Consider the following 20,288-nt stretch of genomic DNA (forward strand, 5'->3'; position numbering starts at 1 on the left):
AAATAAAAACCTTCAAACCAGCGGAGATCGCAGAACAACCCTTGAACCCATAACCACACGCGCGCGACGCATGATCCAGCGAACGCGGAGCCACCGCGCCACTTAGCAAAGACAAAGTGGGGAGTGGCAGTCGCACCGTACTCTTCTATACACGGACTAACACAGGTGGGGCGAATATACGAACTTGTAGAAAGAGTCAACAGATGGCGTGGCCAATCCAGGAGCGCCAGCTTTGCGCTCAGGCGCGAAATTTTGAACGCACGATAGAGAACGTACCGGTACATCAGTGACACTGTGGGGGGGGAAGCGCGATGACGTACCGGTACGTCCGTGACAGCGAAAGGGCTAAATGGCTAACAAAAGCACACAATGTGTTTCTGCACACAATCCGTAGTAAGCATTGGCGTTATGCAGGCTGGAACGTTTTTGCACAACCATCTTTTTTTGCTTTAGCTAGAAGGAAAAAGCGCGAGTGCTTTTCAAGATTATTTGGCGAATCAGTGTCACTGAAGGTATTGTAGTACTGCTTGTGTGATACTCTGCCAAGAAACAAAACCGGCTAGATTTAGGCAAATTGTGAATAAGTCACACGAAGCTTACATTGAGGTTTCCTTTTTAGTCTGATTTCAGAACTGAAACCGTAAATCTTGGAACACTGTGCATCAGTTACTTGCCCAAGACTAGAGCTGTCATTTTGTGTAAGGGTGAGGAGCAGGGGGGGTATTCTGTAAGTGTCCACTAGGTAAACTGCCGCTGTCAGTGCAAGCTCAATGGATAGAGCTTAAGAGTCGGCAGTGATGGTTGGCATCTGTCCTGCCGGCCTTCAGCTCTATCCAATCAGTGAGTGCTGAAATGGACAGTCCACTTAGTGGACACTTACTAAATACCCCCTCCCCCTCACCTTCCCAGTACTCAGAATAGTGCAAATACATGCAGCTGAGCAATAAAAACAAAGCCAAAAACATTCCATTGTGCTATTGAGGTTTAATATGGGACAAACGTCTGCACTGCCGCAGCGCAGCTGCTTGTACTCCTATGTTTATTGTGTCGCATGGCATGTTGAATTTTGATAGCTACCATGACTTCAGTTGACACAAGCCATAACGATGTTAAACTCCAAAGCGCTTCTGCTGCTCTAAAGAAATTTTGCATGCATTTGTCCTACGTCCTACCTGCCGATGCTGGCATGCTATTGATGAAAAGCCCACTTGTGCAGTGAACCTGCATATCACAGTGGTCATTCCCCAACAGAAAACGACATGAAAACAGACTATTGTAGATATTGTCGCGATGCAGAACAGGACGGGCAGACAAGAAACAATGATGAAGAAGTGTTGTTGTTGCTGAGGGCTTCGGCTACCATGTCCTAGTGTCAGCTGGTGCCTTCAGCATTCGCCTTGCATAAACAACATTCTTACTTGTCTCCGCCTTGCAACATTTTGGTGGAGGTGTGGGGTACCAACACGGAGCTCCGCAGCGGTTGCTGCATGAGCTCTGACATGATCTTGGATTGTAGCGTGAAGTGACACGGACACAGACTAGAAGCAGACAGGAGGAGCGCTAACTCTCAACTAAATTTTGATTGAAACTAACAACATATATGTATAGGTGATTGCAAATACTGCCGCATATGAACATGACAAGGTCTAAAGACATCAGTTAAACATCGAGAGGTAGGGAAGCCAAAAAATAAAAAACAGCAACAAAAACACAATGATTGACACAATGATCTGACACAATGATCGACAGCCAAAGCACCACCATGACCGACCGCCCACCTCCGGTGCCACAAACGCTGACCTCCATCGTGTAGTCCCAGCCGCGAGACCCAGGGACCTTCAATGGCATCGATCGTACGGACGTTGAAGCCTGGATTTCCTGGTGACGTTGAAGACTTGATTTCCTGGTGTAAGTGAAAATAATCAGTGGGACCCAACACTAACGCTAGTGAATGTGATATTCTACCTCCAAGACACAGCACCAGCATGGTACGAGACCCACGAGCACGACATAACAAGTTTGGACGTCTGCAAGCAGAAGCTTCTACACCTCTTTGGAAAGCCCTTTGTCCGTCAGCTGGCAGCAAAGAAGGAGCTATCGACCTGTGCTCAAACGCCTACAGAATCTTACGTGGCATATATTCAAGATGTCCTCGCGCTCTGTCGTAAAGTTGAGAAAAACATGAATGAGACCGACAAGATTGGCCACATCCCAAAGGGCATAGCAGATGGCGCATTCAACCTGCTTATCTGCAAGAGCTATGACACAGTGGACACGATAATAAAAAAGTGCCGCAGTTTCGAACTGATGAAGAGTCGCCGCATTACGCAGCAGTTCAACAGGCTACCAAATACAGCGTCAACGACTTCGTGTGAGGAATAGCCATGTGGACCACCTCTTTCTGGACAAGAAAATTTGACACAGTTAATTTATTGCAAGCTCGAAGCCATGTCTCTTGCCGTTCCACATCAGCATTGCCCAGACAACTCATGTTTTGTATCACTTGTACAGGCTGTTGTCAGACAAGAGATAGCAAATTTAGGCCTCCCGTCTTTGCCCCATTCGTAATGCCGCTGTCGATCAGGACCGGCCCCACCCAACCATTGCTTCCCCATTCTAAGTGGCTCCAACTTACCGTCGCTCCCCGTTTCTCTGTGCGTCCTTCATCTACAAATACCGGCAACATACCTGCGACCTTCGGAACCAGCTGGTCACCATCGCCCCTAAGTTGTCGGTCTCATTCGCCGCATGCCCGCCGCTCTTCTTCCCCTGCGTTCGTGCCACAGGAAAACTTGTTGATGCAGCTCGCGGAATTGATGCTGCATCAACAACCCGGCTTGCAAATCCTCTGATCACATTGCCTACTATTAGGCAATGGCAAGCTACATTAGGCAAGTATATTAGACGTTGAGGTGGATGGCGTTCCAGTCAAGTCCCTCGTCGACACCGGTGCGCAGATGTCTGTAATAAGTGCCGCCCTTCGCAAAAGACTGAGAAAGGTCCTCACGCATGCCGTACCGTGCACAGTACGCGTTGCTGACGGCAGTACGTCACCGGTTGTCGGCATGTGTACAGCATGAGTAGCGATTGCCGGCCATCAAACCACCATCTTATTTATTGTGTTAGAGCGCTGTCCGCATGACCTTATTTTTGGGGCTGGACTTTCTTTCGACCCATTCTGCCCTAATAGACTGCGCTACAGGTGTCGTGCATTTGGACCTTCCTTCTACAGCTACTTTGTTTCTGATGCACATCATCTCTCCCTGTGTTCTGCCGAATTCACCCGGTTGCCGTCTCAAGCTGCTACTACTGTACCTTTTAACGCTCGACCACATGTTCCTGATGGCGACTACATCGTCTCCCCGCTTTTCAACGTTATTCCACAGCATGGCATCGCACTCCCAAGTACCGTTTTTACCGTTGTCGATAATTCTACTCGGCTTCCCGTTCTCAACTTTGGATCTGTTGCACGTGTTCTTCCTGGTAGGTAACTTGACAGTGGTCCGTCTTGACACCTGTGCACGAGTACCAGATATCTCTGTTTGCGCCCACCATTTCTGCCTCTGTCAGCCCTATCGTCGCATGTTCCCGTTCTGCTTCGTCACCCTACCACGACGTTGATAAAATAATCGCTACTGACCTCTCTTTAGCTCAGACTGCAGACCTTAGGCGCATTCTGTTTAGTTATCGCAATATTTTTTATTTCAATCACTGCCCGTTCGGCCAGACAGCCGTAGTCACCTATGGATTCACACTGGCGACGCAAGTCCCATCCATCGCCGCCTCTACCGGGTATCTGCTTCAAAGCAAAGTCGCGAAGATGCTGACGAACATTATCGAGCCTTCCGCTAGCCCATGGACCTTACCAGTTGTCCTGGTCAAGAAAATGGACAACACCTTGAGATCACCATCTGAACAAGATTACCAAGAAGGATGTGTATCCATTGCTTCTTATCGCTGATGCACTTGGCTTTGTACATGGTGCGAAATATTTTTCCTTGATTGACTTCCGGTTGGGCTACTGGCAGATCGCTGTTGATGACAAGGATTGCGAGAAGACAGCCTTTATTACGCCTGATGGACTTTTTTAATTCAGAGTCATGCCCTGCGGACTTTGCAATACCCCAGCGACGTTCGAGAGAATGATGGACACCCTTCTTCGAGGCTTGAAGTGAACCATCTGCCTGTGTTATCTCGACGACGTAATCATTTTTGCTTTAACCTTTGAAACCTACATTGAGCGTCTCGTGATTGTCCTTGCTGTTTTGCGCTGTGAAGCTTAAGCTCAACTCATCAAAGTGTCACTTCGGTTGTCGTGGAATAACCGTTCTCGGGCACCTTGTAAACGCCAATGGATTTAACCTGACCCGGTCAAAGTACGAGCCGTGCAAGACTTACCTATGCCATGCTCAGTTAAGGATGTTTGCGGCTTCATAGGCTTATGCCCGTATTTTTGTCGCTTTGTTAAAAATTTTGCTGACATTGCACGCGCCCTCTCACTGAGCTTTTAAAGAATGACGTCACTTTAGTGTGGGGACAGTGGCAGGCCAAAGCCTTCAGAGTGCTCATCAGAATCTTGATGAGCTCCCACCATTTTGACCCTTCAGCACCCACTGAAATCCGTACAGATGCTAGTGATCACGGCATTGGTAATGTTCTTGCCCAGATTCAGCACTGTCAAGAGTGCGTTATCGCTTACACAAGCAGTCTTCTGTCCACAGCCGGGTGCAACTATTCTATCACGGAGCTAGAGTGCCTAGCACTGGTTTGGGCGATAGTGAAGTTTCGCCCATTCCTATTTGGTCGCCATTTCCACGTAATTACCGACCACCACGCGCTCTGCTGGCTCTCCTCGTTGAAGGATCCTACGGCCGTCTTTGGCTCTGGGCATTGCGCTTGCAAGAGTGCACTTTTTCTGTAGTGTACAAATCCGGCCGTTTGCATCAGGACGCCGACTGCTCGTCCCACCATCCTGTTGAACCACCGAAAGCCACAGACCTCAAATCCAACACCATCTCCATCTCAGGCTTCCTCAACATTGGCGATGAACAGCGCCGTGATCCCTTTATGCGACCTATCATAGATCGGTTAAGCTCGCCAACTCCTGATCCTTCTCTGCGTCTCTTCTGTATTTCCGACGGAGTCCTGTACAAACGCAAGTTGCGCCCTGACCTACTGCTGGCCGTACCAGGGCACCTTCAATGCACTGTGCTTCAACAGCTCCACAACGCGCCCACCGCTGGGCATCGTGGTGTTACTCGCACCTTTGACCGAGTCTGGCGCCGTTTCTTCTGGCCCGATCTCTACCGCTCTGTGGGCCGGTATGTGACTGCTTGCTACCTGTGCCAATGCCGGAAGCCCATTCCCATGGCTCCAACAGGGCTTTTGCAACCCATCGATATTCCCACAGAACCTTTCTTTCACGTGGGACTCTACCTACTTGGCCATTTCCCTTTCTCAACTAAGGACAACAGATGGCTTGCGGTTGCAACCGATTATGCCATGTGCTTTGCCATTACAGGGTCTCTGCCTACAAGTTGTGAAACTGACGTCGCGGATTTTCTCCTAACAACGTCATCCTGTGCCATGGTGCTCCACGTCAGCTCCTCACGGATTGCGGACGTTGCTTCCTGTTAAAGGTCATTGATGATATCCTCAGCCTATGCTCTACTGAGCGTCAAATAGCCACTGCTTACCATCCACAGACGAGCGGTCTCCCAGAGCGACTGAACAAAATGCTTACCGGCATGCTAGCTATGTACATTTCTCCAGACCACCAGGACTGGGGCGTCGCTCTGCCATATGTCACCTTTGCATACAATTTGTCCCGCCATGACACTGCAGGTTACTCACTGTGTTATCTACTGTTCGGCCATGATCCCATTTTGCCCCTGGACACTGGACTTCCACAAGTCACACAGTCGCACACTGCTTATGCCCATGATGCGATTTCTATGGCACCACAGGCCCGTCAGATTGCCCACACTCACCTCACTGATTCCCAGGCTTCCCAGAAGTCCAGTTATGATACGAACCATAGGGACGTGCAGTATTTACCTGGCTCCCTCGTGCTCCCCTGGTCACCATCTCGTCGTGCGGGCTTATTGGAAAAACTTCTCTCGCGATATTCATTTCCGTACCGAATCCTGCGACAGCTTTCGAATGTGACATACGAGATTGCTCCCGAAGAGCCAGGCCCATCATCTATACAGCCAAGAACCGGTGCTGTTCATGTCTTCCGTTTAAAGCCCTACGTGTGTGCCTTTGCCGGGCCATACTCACTTGCGCTGGGTCGGCACTCCAACCCCGGCGGTGCAGCGTCATGATGCAGAGCAGGACGTGCAGACAAGAGTCGATGACGAAGATGTGTTGTTGTTGCTGGGGGCTTCAGCCGCCATGTTCTAGTGTCAGCTGGTGTCTTCAGCATTCGCCTTGCATAAACAATATTCATGCTTGTCTGCACTTTGCAACAATATGAAACTTTTCATTCCAACATCATTACTGCCACCTAGTGTTTATATATATATATATATATATAATGATTTAGAGTAAATATAAGTGGTACACATTTTCGTATGCTTTGGTAGGGCTTTTGACATTTGTGGTGGAAATGTGCAAGTGGTTGCTTCTCAGCATTTCAGCGAGCAACCATCATCAGTAGAGCTGACAATGAGAAAGACAGTGAAGGGTGAAAATGTCACCGAGGGAAGGCAGGAGGGGAGAGCAGGTGATAATGTACGTGTCATCATATTGAACTACCTGGAAATTGATGGGTAGGAGATGCACATGCACTGCTTCTGTGATGTTCACTGCTGTTTTAATGACATTCTTCATGCAGAATAATGAAGCTTACGACCAAAAACTAGTCATGCATACTGGTGATTATGCACAGTAAACTATCATTATAACGAAATCACTTTATTCAAAATATTGCTTCATTTAAAATTTTTCATTACTCCTACCTCAGTGCATGCATTTTGGGCCGGATTATTCAAAGTGCAGGAGCAACCTGATTTTGCTTAATACAAAATGCCCAAGTGGGAAATGTTCACATGACCAGTCAGTTCAGCATAAACAATGGCCCTTTGCATTTCTCCTGACCAATCTGCCGAGACAAAAAGCGCTGCAAACGTCACTTTGCCACTTGGCAGCAGCTCCTTAGTACTAACATTCATAGGCGTCAAGAGTTTCGCCATGGTCATGCTGCCACTATCGAGTGCAGCTTTGTTTCGATAAAAGTTCATTAGGTTTCTGTGCTGTTAGAGTACATTGTGCTATGTTATGGCTCTCTTACTGCTCCTACACTTTTAATGAAGTTCTGGTTTTAAAGAAATAATTTCATATAGTGATTACTCTGCTATAGTGAGAGTTTATTGTAATTGTTTTCATAGTCAGAAAAAAAAAACTATCAGTTGTCATAATGTTATGAAGATTTAGCTCTTTTCAATTAACAGCTTAAACATAGTGCTTGATTTTTATGCTTCAAGCTGGGCAAAAAAAATATGAAGTTAAAGTTCTCTATGAACTGGCAGCAGTGCATAATTGTTCATTTATGGCACACTATTACGTTTGCCACTAACTAATTATGGAAAAGCGTGTAGAGGTTTACAGCTACAATGTAGCAGTCACCATGGAAGCTTTCACAGGCGATGCTTTAGCGCGATTGTACTCTGCCTTGAATTATTCTGCAGGAACGCCTGGCCCATCTGAAAAAACAGTGTCAGCCACATTTAGTCCAGGCAGCCCGTTCTTCAGTGGAAGGGATATGTGCCAAAATATATCATATGTCTGTCGAAAATGTGAAGAAGATACGGGAAAAGCATTGGATCATTCTCAACCAGCATGGCATTGAAGGTAAGCAAGAAACAGCATTTGTCACTGATCATTGTTAGTGTACTAAATAAGGTTGAATCATACTATACAAAAAAATTCATGGGTCTCATTAAAAAAAAATTCGTTACAAAACTTCATAGACATGAAATTTTATAACCATTAACATGGCATGGGGGAGAAAAAATAAGCTTGAATTCTTTAGCTTAATTCTAAGCTTTGGCTTGGTTGCGCTTCCTGTAAGTAGTGATCTGTCGTGTGATCCAACGCAACGTCGTCTGCATGAGCTTGCTACAAAACACCACATTATATCAAATGATATGTCTACAACACAAGGTGCCACTAGAGTGGGCGTTAGCTCTGTGACGGCATCTTCACTATCTAATGAAAATAATGGTTGTGAGCAGTCCTGGTGATTTCTTCATTGCTCATTTCTTTGCTAATGATGATGTGGGAGTCGGCCTCAATCACAGGGTTGCTGGTACAGCGAGTACGTACCAATGAATACCACGACATTTTAAAGCAGAAATCTCTCTGAAACAAAAACTCTCATGAGCTGTTGTTGCTAGCTTAGCAGGGGAAAGTGTATCTTTTGAATTAGCTTTTGTAATGAAAGCAGCACGTTATCATTCCAAACTACGCAAAAGCTTGCTGTGTTGCCATATTGCGATGGACAATGGCAATTACGCTGTATCTGACATTTGGCTGTTGCATGACTTTTGCTAATGGTAATTATGGGGTCGTTCATAGATAGTGGATACAGTGAAACCTCGTTAAACCGTAGTTGGCCGGAGCTGGGGAAAGGTACGTACTAAACGGTAGTACTGTTTAACCGAATAGCATGAGATCGCTCACTTACCTGTCGAAAACGGAACTCAGAGAGAGTGCGATGAAAGGGGAAAAAACATGCAGTATTTATTCGCTTCGCGCGATAAAAGCGTTATTTTCGTTTGATGCCGCGGCGGCCTCAAACTTACTGAAGCTGCGTGCCAGCTTTTCAGCCAGCCCCCTCTTCTCGGCAAACACTCGCATGGCAGATTCCTCGTTGGCGTTACGTATTCTCCGTGCACGTGCGCAGTAGTGCTGCAGAAGTCCCGGGGGCGCCTTTTTTATTGCTGGGTGCCGGAGTTCGGAATAATTTTCATTTGGAATAGAGTTACGTTATCGCACCCGTATTGTCGTCGCGACGATTGCATTCATGAGGCTGACGTAACGCGCAGCTTATGCCACTGTCAGGCCTGAATCGCCCGTGCTATCGCTTTCCGTGTCGTCCTCGTCACTGTCGCTAGTCGACACTTCGGCAACAACACAGGCAACGATGGCGAAAAGTCGAACAACTTCTTCGCATTCCAAATGCCACACACTGCAGTCAACAGCAGATCCCTGTTGCGTGTCAGCGCCAACTTCTTCGTGTCACGTTCGATAGCACGGACGATGTTTAATTTTTCTTCTATGCTGAGCACCCGGCGTCTTTTTTATCCAAGCTTCGGAACGACGCGAGTCCTCGCTTGCACGACGCCATAACGCTCTCTGGCACCGCGTCGAATTGATGTTGATGTTGATGTGGCTTCACGCGCAAACGCACAGGGCGCTTGGAGGCCGTTGTTCCGATCTCTAGGGCGTGTTGTTCTGCCGGGCCGCCCGATGGAGACGGCGCAGCGCCTTGTTTGCGCGACGAAAAGTTGAAACGCTACGTTTTAACCGATGCGTACGCAATAAGCTGGTACGGTTTATGCGGATACGAAACACATTATGTTCAATGGCCGCTGAGTTGGGGATTTGACTTTACTACTTTTAAAACGAAACTACTGTTTAAGCGGGTACGGTTTAACGAGGTTTTACTGTATTAGCATTCATTTGTCACCATTTTCTTAAGGTGTGGATATAGTCCGGCGTAACGTGAAATGTGCCCTGTGCGGCACAGTTACGCTACACCATTGAAAATTGGACGCTCTACAGTCTAGCGTCTGGCACAGTCAGCGTGACCAATGGCGTTCGGCACGCTATGGTATGACTGGCACAGGGATAGAACTTATCTCACGCTAGACTTACTAGACCAAGAGTTCCTTGTGCGCCAGCTTAGCTGCCCAGCAGCATGCTGGCCTTACAGTTCGAATGCACTGAACAGAGCTGCCGAGTTCGCACTTTCACCAAACACAAAAGGGCTTGTTCGCCATGCACTCCCGCACCTGTGTTGCAGCAATAGCTGATCGTCGCATTGTTGCGGGCCACGTTCAAGACGCTGAACTATTTAGGGGCAAATTTTCAATATTCTGGCATACTGGACGCACTGCACTATATCTGCGCCTTTACTTTCATGACTCGTAAAAGTAGCTCCTGAGTAACAATTTTTGCTTTCTTAGTAGGGGTGTGCGAATATCAATATTTTCTAATAATAATCTAATATGAATACGTAGCATGGAATATCGAATTGAATGTCGAATAATGATATGGTACATGCATTTATTAGCAAGCTGGTTTATTTTAACATGTTGGAACATTGCAATTACATTGTCACTGGTAAAAAAATTATCTAGTAAGCCGTTATACAAAATGATTCCTGTATTTGGCTCATGTTAGCTTTGGAAAATTGAGTAATTTCCGCTAGTTGTCGGTTCTCGCCAACCTGTGCCTTATTATAACGCATCGATTTCCTGTTAACTGAGAGGCATTTGAGCCTGTACCACTCGTCACTCATCGCATTTGCTGTCAAGCAATAAATGTAGGAATACAGGTGGAACCTGCAAAAGAGTGCACCCTCACTGTTCACAAACCCCTGCCCCTTGCTACAGAGAGGCTGCTTTCCCGCAAAGCTTAGACGTCCAGTGGCTAAGCATATCTTTCAGGCTAAATTTCGCCATCAGCATAAAATAATTGCAAAATTCAGCACAAGATAATAATAATAATAGTAATAATAATATATTTTATTCACTTCAATTCGTACGTGTTCCAGCCTGCATAAGCGTTGCCGCTTGTGCGCGGAGCTGGGCAGCCAGGTTAAGCACATGAAACAACAGTGAATAAATCATAGTAGAAAAAGAAGAGAAATAAAATCAACCAAATACGCAGCAATTGCGTGTGCGACGTAACAACAAACAAACAAAGAAGAACCAAAAGAACAAATGATAGCAGATTTTTCGTCGTGCACACTTTCGTACACGAAATGAAAACGTTAAGAACATGGCAAACAGTAAATTACCTCAGTCTATATTATCGTTCAACCAAGGTCGAAGGAACTTCTTAAGGTCTTTTAATTCAGTAATGCTCGGGAGGGTTCATATTTTATTGAAGTAATAAGGAGCATAGTAGGTGCGGGTTCTTTTGCCATAAGTGGTGAAGATGCTGGGTATGACATACTTTTCCGAATGACGGAGAGGCCGTACTTTAATGTTGCAGGTTTTGAAGGAGCTGTGAAAGAAATGCTTGTATAATATGTCAAAGATAATTGCTTGTATACAGGTAGCATATCAAAATATTCCATACTGTCTCTGGCTGACTTATCGTGATAGTTGGTTCCGTAGACGAGGGTGGTTGCAATTCTGTGCACTATGCGGCTTAGTGTGTTTAATTTATATAAAGATGCGGTTCCGTAAATTGTTATTCTGTATCGTAATATGGACTTTCCCAATCCCTTATATACCATTTTTCTAACCGATACATCACAAATAGATTGTAAAGCATATATATATAAACACACACTAGGCGTTAGCATTTGGCTAACTCTGCAATATGTAAGTTCCACGACAGTGTTTCGTCAAATGTGATACCAAGATATTTAAAATTGGATTTAAGTTCCAAAGGTGGGCATGAACAGCATGTACGGTTCCTCTCATGAAGGTATATATTTGATAATGTTCTAAACACTTTATATGGGCTATGAAAACAAAGGCAGGTTTTTGTAGTATTAGTAAAAATCTGATTAACGTTTAACCATCCTATCAAAAGATGCACATCCTGGTGCATCCTGTCGGAGGCTTCTTCATGCATTTTACTTGGTATTGCCAGGGCAGTATCATCCTTATGAAAACAGTTGTGAGTTCAATGGAAGACAGGTCATATTATTGCCGTAAATATTAAATAACAAGTCCTAAAATTGAGCCCTGAGGAACATCTGTCGAAACGTTCAAAATTGATCTGTATAATCCACCTAGTTGGACACACAAGGCTTGATCAGCAAAATAACTTATAAAGAACGACATGTAGGGACCTCTGAAACTAATATTGTCGAGTTTATCTAATAATAGATTTGATTAATAGTATCAAAGGCTTTTTGAAATCAATAAAAAGTGGAAGGACAATGTTATTGTTATCTATTTCTTTGCAGACTAGGTCATGAAAATCCTCTAGTAGGTTAACTGTACCTTTGCCTTTGCAGAAACCATACTGGGCTGCATTTAGTAGATGGTACTTATCAGGAAATGATGTCATGCTAACATGTATAATTTTCACCATGATACAAGCGAGGGAGGACAAAATTGCTATTGGCCTATAATTACTATAATCCTTTTGGGAGCCTTTTTTGCGCAATGGTCTTATTACGCTTATTTTCATGTACGTGTGAATTTGCCCAGTTATTGAAGTTTCGTTGATAATGAAAAGTAATATAGTCTTAAGTTTGTCAAAATGCACTATGAGATCCCTTATCCTAACACTATCATAGCCTGGTGATATTGTTATTGAGATTGTCTTCAACACATCCCATAATTCCGGCTCAGGGACAGTAGCCATGTACGCTAAATGAATGCTCGAAGCAACTGCAGTAGCGTTCGCCATTTTCCTTCCCTGTCTACACAAGAAAGTAACAGATTCTACATAGTGCTTATTGAACTCAGTGGCCAATTATACCTTGTTTTTATCTGGAAAGGCCTGTTCTAAAGTATCATCAATGCCTTTCTTGGATGGTTTTCCTATGGTGGTTTGCACTAATTTCCATGTTTTTTTTTTACGTGCCTACTGCATGCCGAGAATTGATTTAGCTGGTACTGTTTTTTGCTAGTCGTATTTTTGCTGTAATTTTATTTTGCAGTTGCCTGAAGTCTTCTCTTAGTGCAAAGTCATGAGGGTTCTCGTTGCGCCTTCTTAAAAGTTTACTCTTGATGTAGGATAGCTCAATAATTTCCTTGTATCCAAGCACTTGCCTGTTTTCGCTGTTTCATCCTCACCTTAGTTTTCGAGTTATTGTAAATTGGTTTTAGTTGCTCTACAAGCATTTCGTAAGCATATAGGTGATTGTGTTACTACAGGGAATTTCAGTCATACCACTTAATTAGTTTATCTACTTTTCATTGTTAATTACAAGCCTCTCTGCAGGTCTCTCCTGTGCCGCCATTTTACTATCTTTTAACAACGTAAGTGAAACGAGATAATGATAGGCAACTTTTTCTTTATTAAAAAAGCCGAAAGTTTCCTGTTGCATTACGGTTTGTACTGACCAACTGGCCAACAATGTTGAATACTCACTTACACTAACCTTATTAGTTACCGGGATGTCAATATTTAAATCTCCTGCGAGAATCACACATTTACTCAATACCTTTTAAGGAATCTAGCGAGCTCCTCTAAAAAAACTGCAATATTCTTGCTAGGAGGTCTGTAATTTGCACAAACTAACAATTCCTCTTCATTGTTTAAAAGATAAAGTGCTATAACTTCTGCTTCATCAAATTCAACTTTCAAGCATTCACAAAACCAGCAATTTTTCACAAATATTAACACTCCTCCACTATGTTTGCCCTCTCTGCACAAGGCATATGATTGATAGTTCTGTATATTATAAAGAGAGCAATCAAACTCACTGACATTGATCTCTGTAAATATTATGACCTCCAGAAAAGTTGAACATCCTCCAAGTACATTTGTAACATGTTCCAATTCTTGTGAAGACTTCTCACATTCACATGGATAAGATCAATACTTATACAAGATTCAACTGACACGAATTCCCGGCATATCTTCATTCATTCAGAAAATGAATGTACACTCTCAGTCATCATGATATCTTGCGAAGGTCCGCTTCGTTCTCAACAAGAATAACAGGGGCACCTTCAATTTTCTTAACAAATATACGACCATTTCGCACCCAAATATATTTGTAGTGTTTTTCAGTTGCTAGGTGCTTTGCCATCCACCGAAGCTTCTTGGCTAGAGGTGTCAGATTTTCATTTATGTAAATGTTCTCGTGTTTCAGCGTCTTTCGTTTTGCAAGCCACTTTTCTCTTGTTTCTCTCTTGATGAAACGGACTAGTATGGGAGCCTCAGCATCTGCTTTGCCTTTAATCTTGTGCACTGCTTCGACTTCCCCATTGCTGGGAATGGAGAGAAATGGATTCCATCCTATTCACCTCCATTTCCAGTTGAGAAAGTCTAGTGTCCTTTGCTAGCGGTTGAGCTTCCATATCCGTAGTTTTTTTCTTTAGCTCTTTTACTTCTTGATTCTGAGTTTCAAGAGTTTCAAGCACTTCATCATATTTAGAAGAGAGCAGATCGAGCAATTCTATGCTCTGTATTGTTAATACTTGCTCCTCAAGTTTTCCATTGGTGGTATCATGTTTAGCCAGCTGCTCTTCCTGTTTTCTTTCGAGCTCATCAACAAGGCGTAGCATAGTGTCTAGCTTCGACATGACGTCAACCAAAGAAGGTTGCTCACTGTCTGCCATTAAGTTCTTACGCTGAAAGCCAGCCCCGTCTCCAGGTTTCATAAATCGTGTTTTGTGGTTTGCACACGTGGGACATAACCAAATACGGATCGTTTCTACTGACATACTCTTTAGGTTAGTCTTTGTGACGCCAGAACATTTGCCAGCGTGGTAACGGTTATCACAATCGCTGCAACAAAGGCACTGGCTATCAGGTGCAATAGCTTTCAGGCATGCGAGGCAATCATTGTTGGACATTGTGAACACAACTTTGTGCAGTCCACCAGAGCAGAATTTAAATTCAAACACAGAAGTAGTTATGAAACGCTGCTCCCACCTACACAAGCGAAGAAAGAGCGTTATGCCATGCTCACGTACTCCGCCAGACTGCACTCGTTGACAATCGGCGTTGGCTTTTTAAGCGTAGTTGCCCGGTGTTCCCTGCCTGGATTGGCTGCTCCCACGATGATGCGCTCGCAGCGTGGACTGTGTAGCCATAGGCACTTGCACCAAATCTTCTCCGGTGTATCACATCAATAAGGGCGCCGAAGATGGAAGCATCCAAAGCCAGGGAATCGACAATCAGGTCCCTTGGGTCTGGCGGTTCCTACACAAGTGAAGAAAGAGTGTTATGTCGCGCTCACGCACTCCGCCAGACTGAGACACACTTTCTTAGATTAGATAAAAGTAAACGCTAATAACCATGTTTTCTCCCACACAGCCAGTAATATATTAGAAAATTTTCGAATACCTAGTTTTTGAATCGAATACGAATATTAGAATTATAATATTTGATAATATTCTAAATTTCTGAATATTTGCAAACACCTATTTTTTTAGGGGTAAAGGGGTCCAGGCTTGCTGTATGACTTGTTTCGTGTGTTGTCAGGTGGTCAAAAGCTCGTGGGAGTTTTTATAGCTGCCTAATCAGGCAAGTTAATACTAGTGTTGTACACTGCATATCGTATTCTGGGCTAATCGTCATGCAGCTATCAGTAAATCTTCATTCTAAACTAAAATATAGTTCGTTGTATCCATTCCTAAAAAATTTTTGCTTTGTTCAAATTGAATCTAAATGCAGTTGTTTACATTGTAATTTTAAGGGATATTAGTCAAATTATTACAATTACTTTGTTACATCCATTGTTTTGTTGTAACCCATTTCAATAGAATAAGGTTTGGCTGCAATTTCAAGATCAGTCCGTGTCCCTGCTGATATTTATCTGAGCGTCCTCTTGGCATATAGTACCGTATAGAGTCGTGTGAGGGCTGTACTTTTTTTCCCACAATTTTGACGTGGTGCAGCCTTTGCATGGGACTGAACCTTTTGGTGAAAATGGTGCTGGCAACTTATGCACACACCGGATATACCATTGCATCAGAGGTCAGCATGCAGCTCTCGCCATTTAGTAGCTGCACGCAGAAGTACGCAGTGCATGGCATCGCTGCTCTGAACACGCTTGCTTCTCTGTTGGATTTTTTTTTTTTTGTTAACTTTGGGCTGCCAAGTTGGAGATGCGGCCCTTACACGAGTCCATACGGTAGGTTGAAATATGAGTATGTGTATGTTGTTGTTATGGCTAACATCCAAAGTAGTTAAAATTTTGGACATGATTTACACGAGCAATGTTGCACCTATTGCAACTTTTAATGAAGTTGCTGCTATGTAGTGTTTTAGTGCTTATTGCCCATACCTCTGCTTTCATCGTCGAGGTAATTTTTCAACTAACATGGCTAACTAAAAGGAAATAGTGGTTGACTCAGCGAAGAACCACAGCTTTCAGGTAATGACTCACCATCTAGGGCAGCAAAGCTCTTATTTAAGCAGTACAATTGTTAAGAAATGGAAGGTCACAGCTAGTATACAGTCGAAACCACTTATGATGATACCGGTTTTAACGCTATATCGGTTATAACAATGAAAAACTGCTGCACTGTCAAATTTTGTATGCTTTCTATGCAGAAATAACCCGCTTACTACAATGTCCCCATGCCGCATTATTGGTTATAACGATTAAGTCTCGCTGCTGGGTGTCCATGGCGAAGGGTAATGAAATGCGAAATCCTTGAAAAGAAAAAAAAAAGTGAAATGCGAGCCGCTGCACAATCGCCCGCCACCCCAACTGCCATCACATCTGTCTCTCCATGAGAGATGCACGCAAGCCTTGCGTGCATGTCTCTTGTCGCTCTTCCACCCCTCCAAACACTAATGGGCCGCACCCCATAGCTCTGCGCTGCTTCACCCTCCGAAACATGAATGGACCACTCCTGCGGCGCTGCTACTAAATTGCGCGCACGGCCCTCACAGTTGGTTCTTTATTCTATGGCCCTCATTCTGCGCAATTCTGCTAACGGATTAAGTCACTCGTGCTTTTCTTTGTTTGTTGCATCGAAATCGTTCCTGGCCACATTGTTTCTCAGCCTTGCTTGACTTGCCGCCGAAACGGAAAATGGCTGATCAGCCCGCTGATCATCGGCAATGCATGACGTTGCCGGTGAAAAAAAGCGCACTGCTATAGATTTCGGAACGAAGTGCTTCTAACCGATGGAGGAGATCGTCGCGAACGTGCTTGCAATCGGTTAGCGACAATGACGGCCACGATGGCAGCGCTGATGCGGTAGGGCAGACTAGGCTGCCTCAACATTGCCCCGCGGGAGGTCATGTAGATGATTCAGTCCCTCATGGGCTTGTTTTCGCGAGGAATCTTTTGCTTCACTACATAGAGCACCTGGATGCCTTAAAGAAGGATGTCGGCCAGCTTCGTGTAAAGCAAGCAAGGCTGACAGACATGCGGTTTTCTCATGCAAGCCAGTGGGAAGTACGTAACGAGATGCTTGTGGCGATTTCGCTCCAGCATTTCTTCTGGATTTCTCAAGCTGAGATGCTGCCGCAGCGACTTTCCCGCATTTTTTAAAAGGCGCCTTTTGGGGCCACCAAAGCGATGCCTCGGCGGAGCTCATATATCGCTATCCGCCCGTGACACTTCTTTTCAGTTGTTACAGCAGTGCCATTCTTGAACACCGACAGCTGCGGCTTATTAACAACACGCTATCGGAGAACGCAGGAAGCAGAGTTACAGTTAAATGAGTCAACGCAATCAGAAGTCGGATGGAGGAAGGTGGTGCGGAGAACTGGACTCCCGCCATTACAGTTTTCTCGGAACGGCTGTGCCATCCCCCATTTTGATCTTTTTTTTCATGCAGGCCAGTTATAACAATTATTGGTTATAACAGTGGAACTTTTGGGGCATTTGAATATTGTTGTAAGTGGGTTTGACTGTATAGGGATTTGAAGGTGGTGGTACAGTTGATCCTCGCAATAATGAAATTTGCGGGAAACATGAAAAAACTCGCTTTCGCGAGAATTTTGTTGTTGTGAAATGAGACAGTACAGATACCGTATTTACTCGCATAATGATCGCACTTTTTTGTCAGAAAAATTGACACAAATTCAGGGGTGCGATCATTACGCGGGTTAAATTTCCCGCGATAAAAAAGTTTTTTTCTTTCTTTTTTTTCCCCCCGCGTTTGCTGCGGGATGCGGGTGCGAGTCACCAAAACAAAAATGGCGGCCGGCGGAGCAAGCCGAACGCGCCGAACTCGATTTTTTTTTTTCTTCTCGTGAGTACATTGCGTGCATTGAAACAGTTTTTTCCGTATCAGTGATGAATGATATCGTTAATATCGGCAAGTTTGTGGCAATAACGTAGCCATGTCCACTTGAGGGGACAGAAACAGATGGGCGCGCTTAGCTGCCAGTGACAGAAACGCATGGTCAGCGTACTGCGGAAACTGCGGCATCTGTCTTCACTACTATCCTAACACGGCAAGTTTCCGCTAAGGGTGGGCGAATATCTTAGCTGTGTTACAAGCGTCGGCGTATGAATAGGGTACATTTTTAACGTATCAGTGTAAACGTAGCTACTATCATTGCCGCTCGCGATTTGTTGCGTGCTCATGAGTGCAGATGAAAAGAATCGAAAGGCGCCTCTTTTGTTTTTGTTGACCACAACCATTATAAAGCCTACCCATAATAAAGGCAAGTTTGGTTGTACCTCTTTTTGTCATGGAAGTGCGGAAAGTGATGAAAGTAATGAAATTGGGCATCTACTTAAGAATGTTTGGTGCGTGCAGACCGCTTGGCTTGTCTTGAAGAGTCGTTCGCGTAGCATTCGACAGATGGTAAGCGCGATCATTATTAGCTAGACTTGGCACACGACATATCGCTGCGGCAGGTTCGGGGTGCAATCATTACACGGAAAATTATTAAAAATCGAATTTTGGCGACAAAATTCAGGGGTGCGATCATTATGCAAGTGTGATCATTATGCGAGTAAATACGGTAGGTAATGCATCGCAGAACAAACTTTACTGTCAAAATCTGTTAGCCTACTTGGGCAAGCTTGCGAGGATATGGAACAGCTTTGCCAACAGTACAAAGTGCGCTGCATGCATCGATCAGCGCTGCGGTGGAGCAGTATTGTCGGGCAATTGCTTTTGGAGATACAATCACTTTTGCGTAATTCGGCACTGGACGCAGAGCAACAGTGCTCCACGCATGCAGCGCATTTCTTCAGCGCACGCTGTCACCTGTAGGCGCCGACGTGCCCGGTGCCGAGCGCAAAAGCGATCGTATCTCGTTTACCTGAAAGCAGTCGATCGAGAGTATGGCTCCTTTGTGCAAATCTATGTCCGGCGCCAAATCTGCACGCAATGCCTGTAGGGTGGCCCGAAATGCAGTTTTCTTGAAGGAACGACTGCGCATTCCCAGATGATCACTCAATTACAGCCCAATGCGGGGCACTCCATGCTACGACCGCCATCTCAAGCGCCATAGACAATTCCATGTTGGTGAGACGTGGATTTCCTTGTTTTTTGTGCATTTTTCTCATTGTGGCGCACATTACACACTGCACTAGGTGTTCAAAAACCGTTGTCACATGTCATAGCAACATGCTGCCACTTAAAACGGGCGATAAACAAACAAGACGGCGACCATGACGTATTTCCGGCACGATCGCCTTCGGTGCTTAGTAGCTTTTGTGAACAAAAATGGTGGCACCCACGCAAGTCTAATGTAGGGGTATTTTATACAATTTTAGTGCAAAGCAGTCGCATTTGAACACATTTTGGAGCCTGCTAGCCTTGCGGGAGTAGGTTAACGAAATCCCGCAACAATGGAATTCTTGCGACAACGAAATATTTTCGTATCCACGGCGAACGCCCATAGGATTCAATGCATTTCGTACCTCTCTGCAACTAGATATCACTGTACTACAATCCTGCATCAACGAAATTTGCCCGAACTTAACCCCGTGTATTACCTACTCGCATAGGACTAGCAGGCTCCAACATGTGCTCAAATGCGATTGCTTTGCACTAAAATTGCATAAAATACCACCACATTACACTTGCGTGGGCACCGCCATTCTTGTTTACAAAAACAACCAAGTGCCAGAAGCAATCGCATGCATCGGAAACACGTCATGGCTGCCATCTTGTTTGTTGATCACCCGTTTGAAGCGACACGCATGTTGCTACCGACATGTGATGACGGTTTTCGCACACGCCTACTAGGCGAGATCGGAGATCGTTGTTCGAAATGCACGTTCAGTTTGCGTTCCCCCTTGGCTGACAACTTGGCGCAGCCTAGGCCTATCACGTGAGGCGAAACTGAACGTAAACTGAACGCTCGTTTTGAACAACGAACGCCGATCGCAGCAGTGCATTGCGTAATATGCGCCTCGGCGAAAAAAAATGCAAAAAATGCAAATAAAAAAAATGACAAGCAAATTCACGTCCCACCAATGTGGAATTGTTTAT

General features: G+C 44.8%; 1 protein-coding gene across 1 annotated transcript in view; it reads left to right on the forward strand.

Annotated features, from left to right (window-relative positions):
• Pcif1 (Phosphorylated CTD-interacting factor 1) overlaps positions 1 to 20,288 on the forward strand; it is a 150,081-nt gene that overhangs the window by 41,558 nt on the left and 88,235 nt on the right. Inside the window, exon 8 of the mRNA XM_050191279.3 lies at positions 7,692 to 7,854. Within this exon, the coding sequence (XP_050047236.1) occupies positions 7,692 to 7,854 (163 nt within the window). The remainder of the gene's footprint in view (positions 1 to 7,691; positions 7,855 to 20,288) is intronic.

Source organism: Dermacentor andersoni, chromosome 1, assembly GCF_023375885.2.
Source record: "Dermacentor andersoni chromosome 1, qqDerAnde1_hic_scaffold, whole genome shotgun sequence".
In the NCBI taxonomy this organism is placed as follows: domain Eukaryota; kingdom Metazoa; phylum Arthropoda; class Arachnida; order Ixodida; family Ixodidae; genus Dermacentor; species Dermacentor andersoni.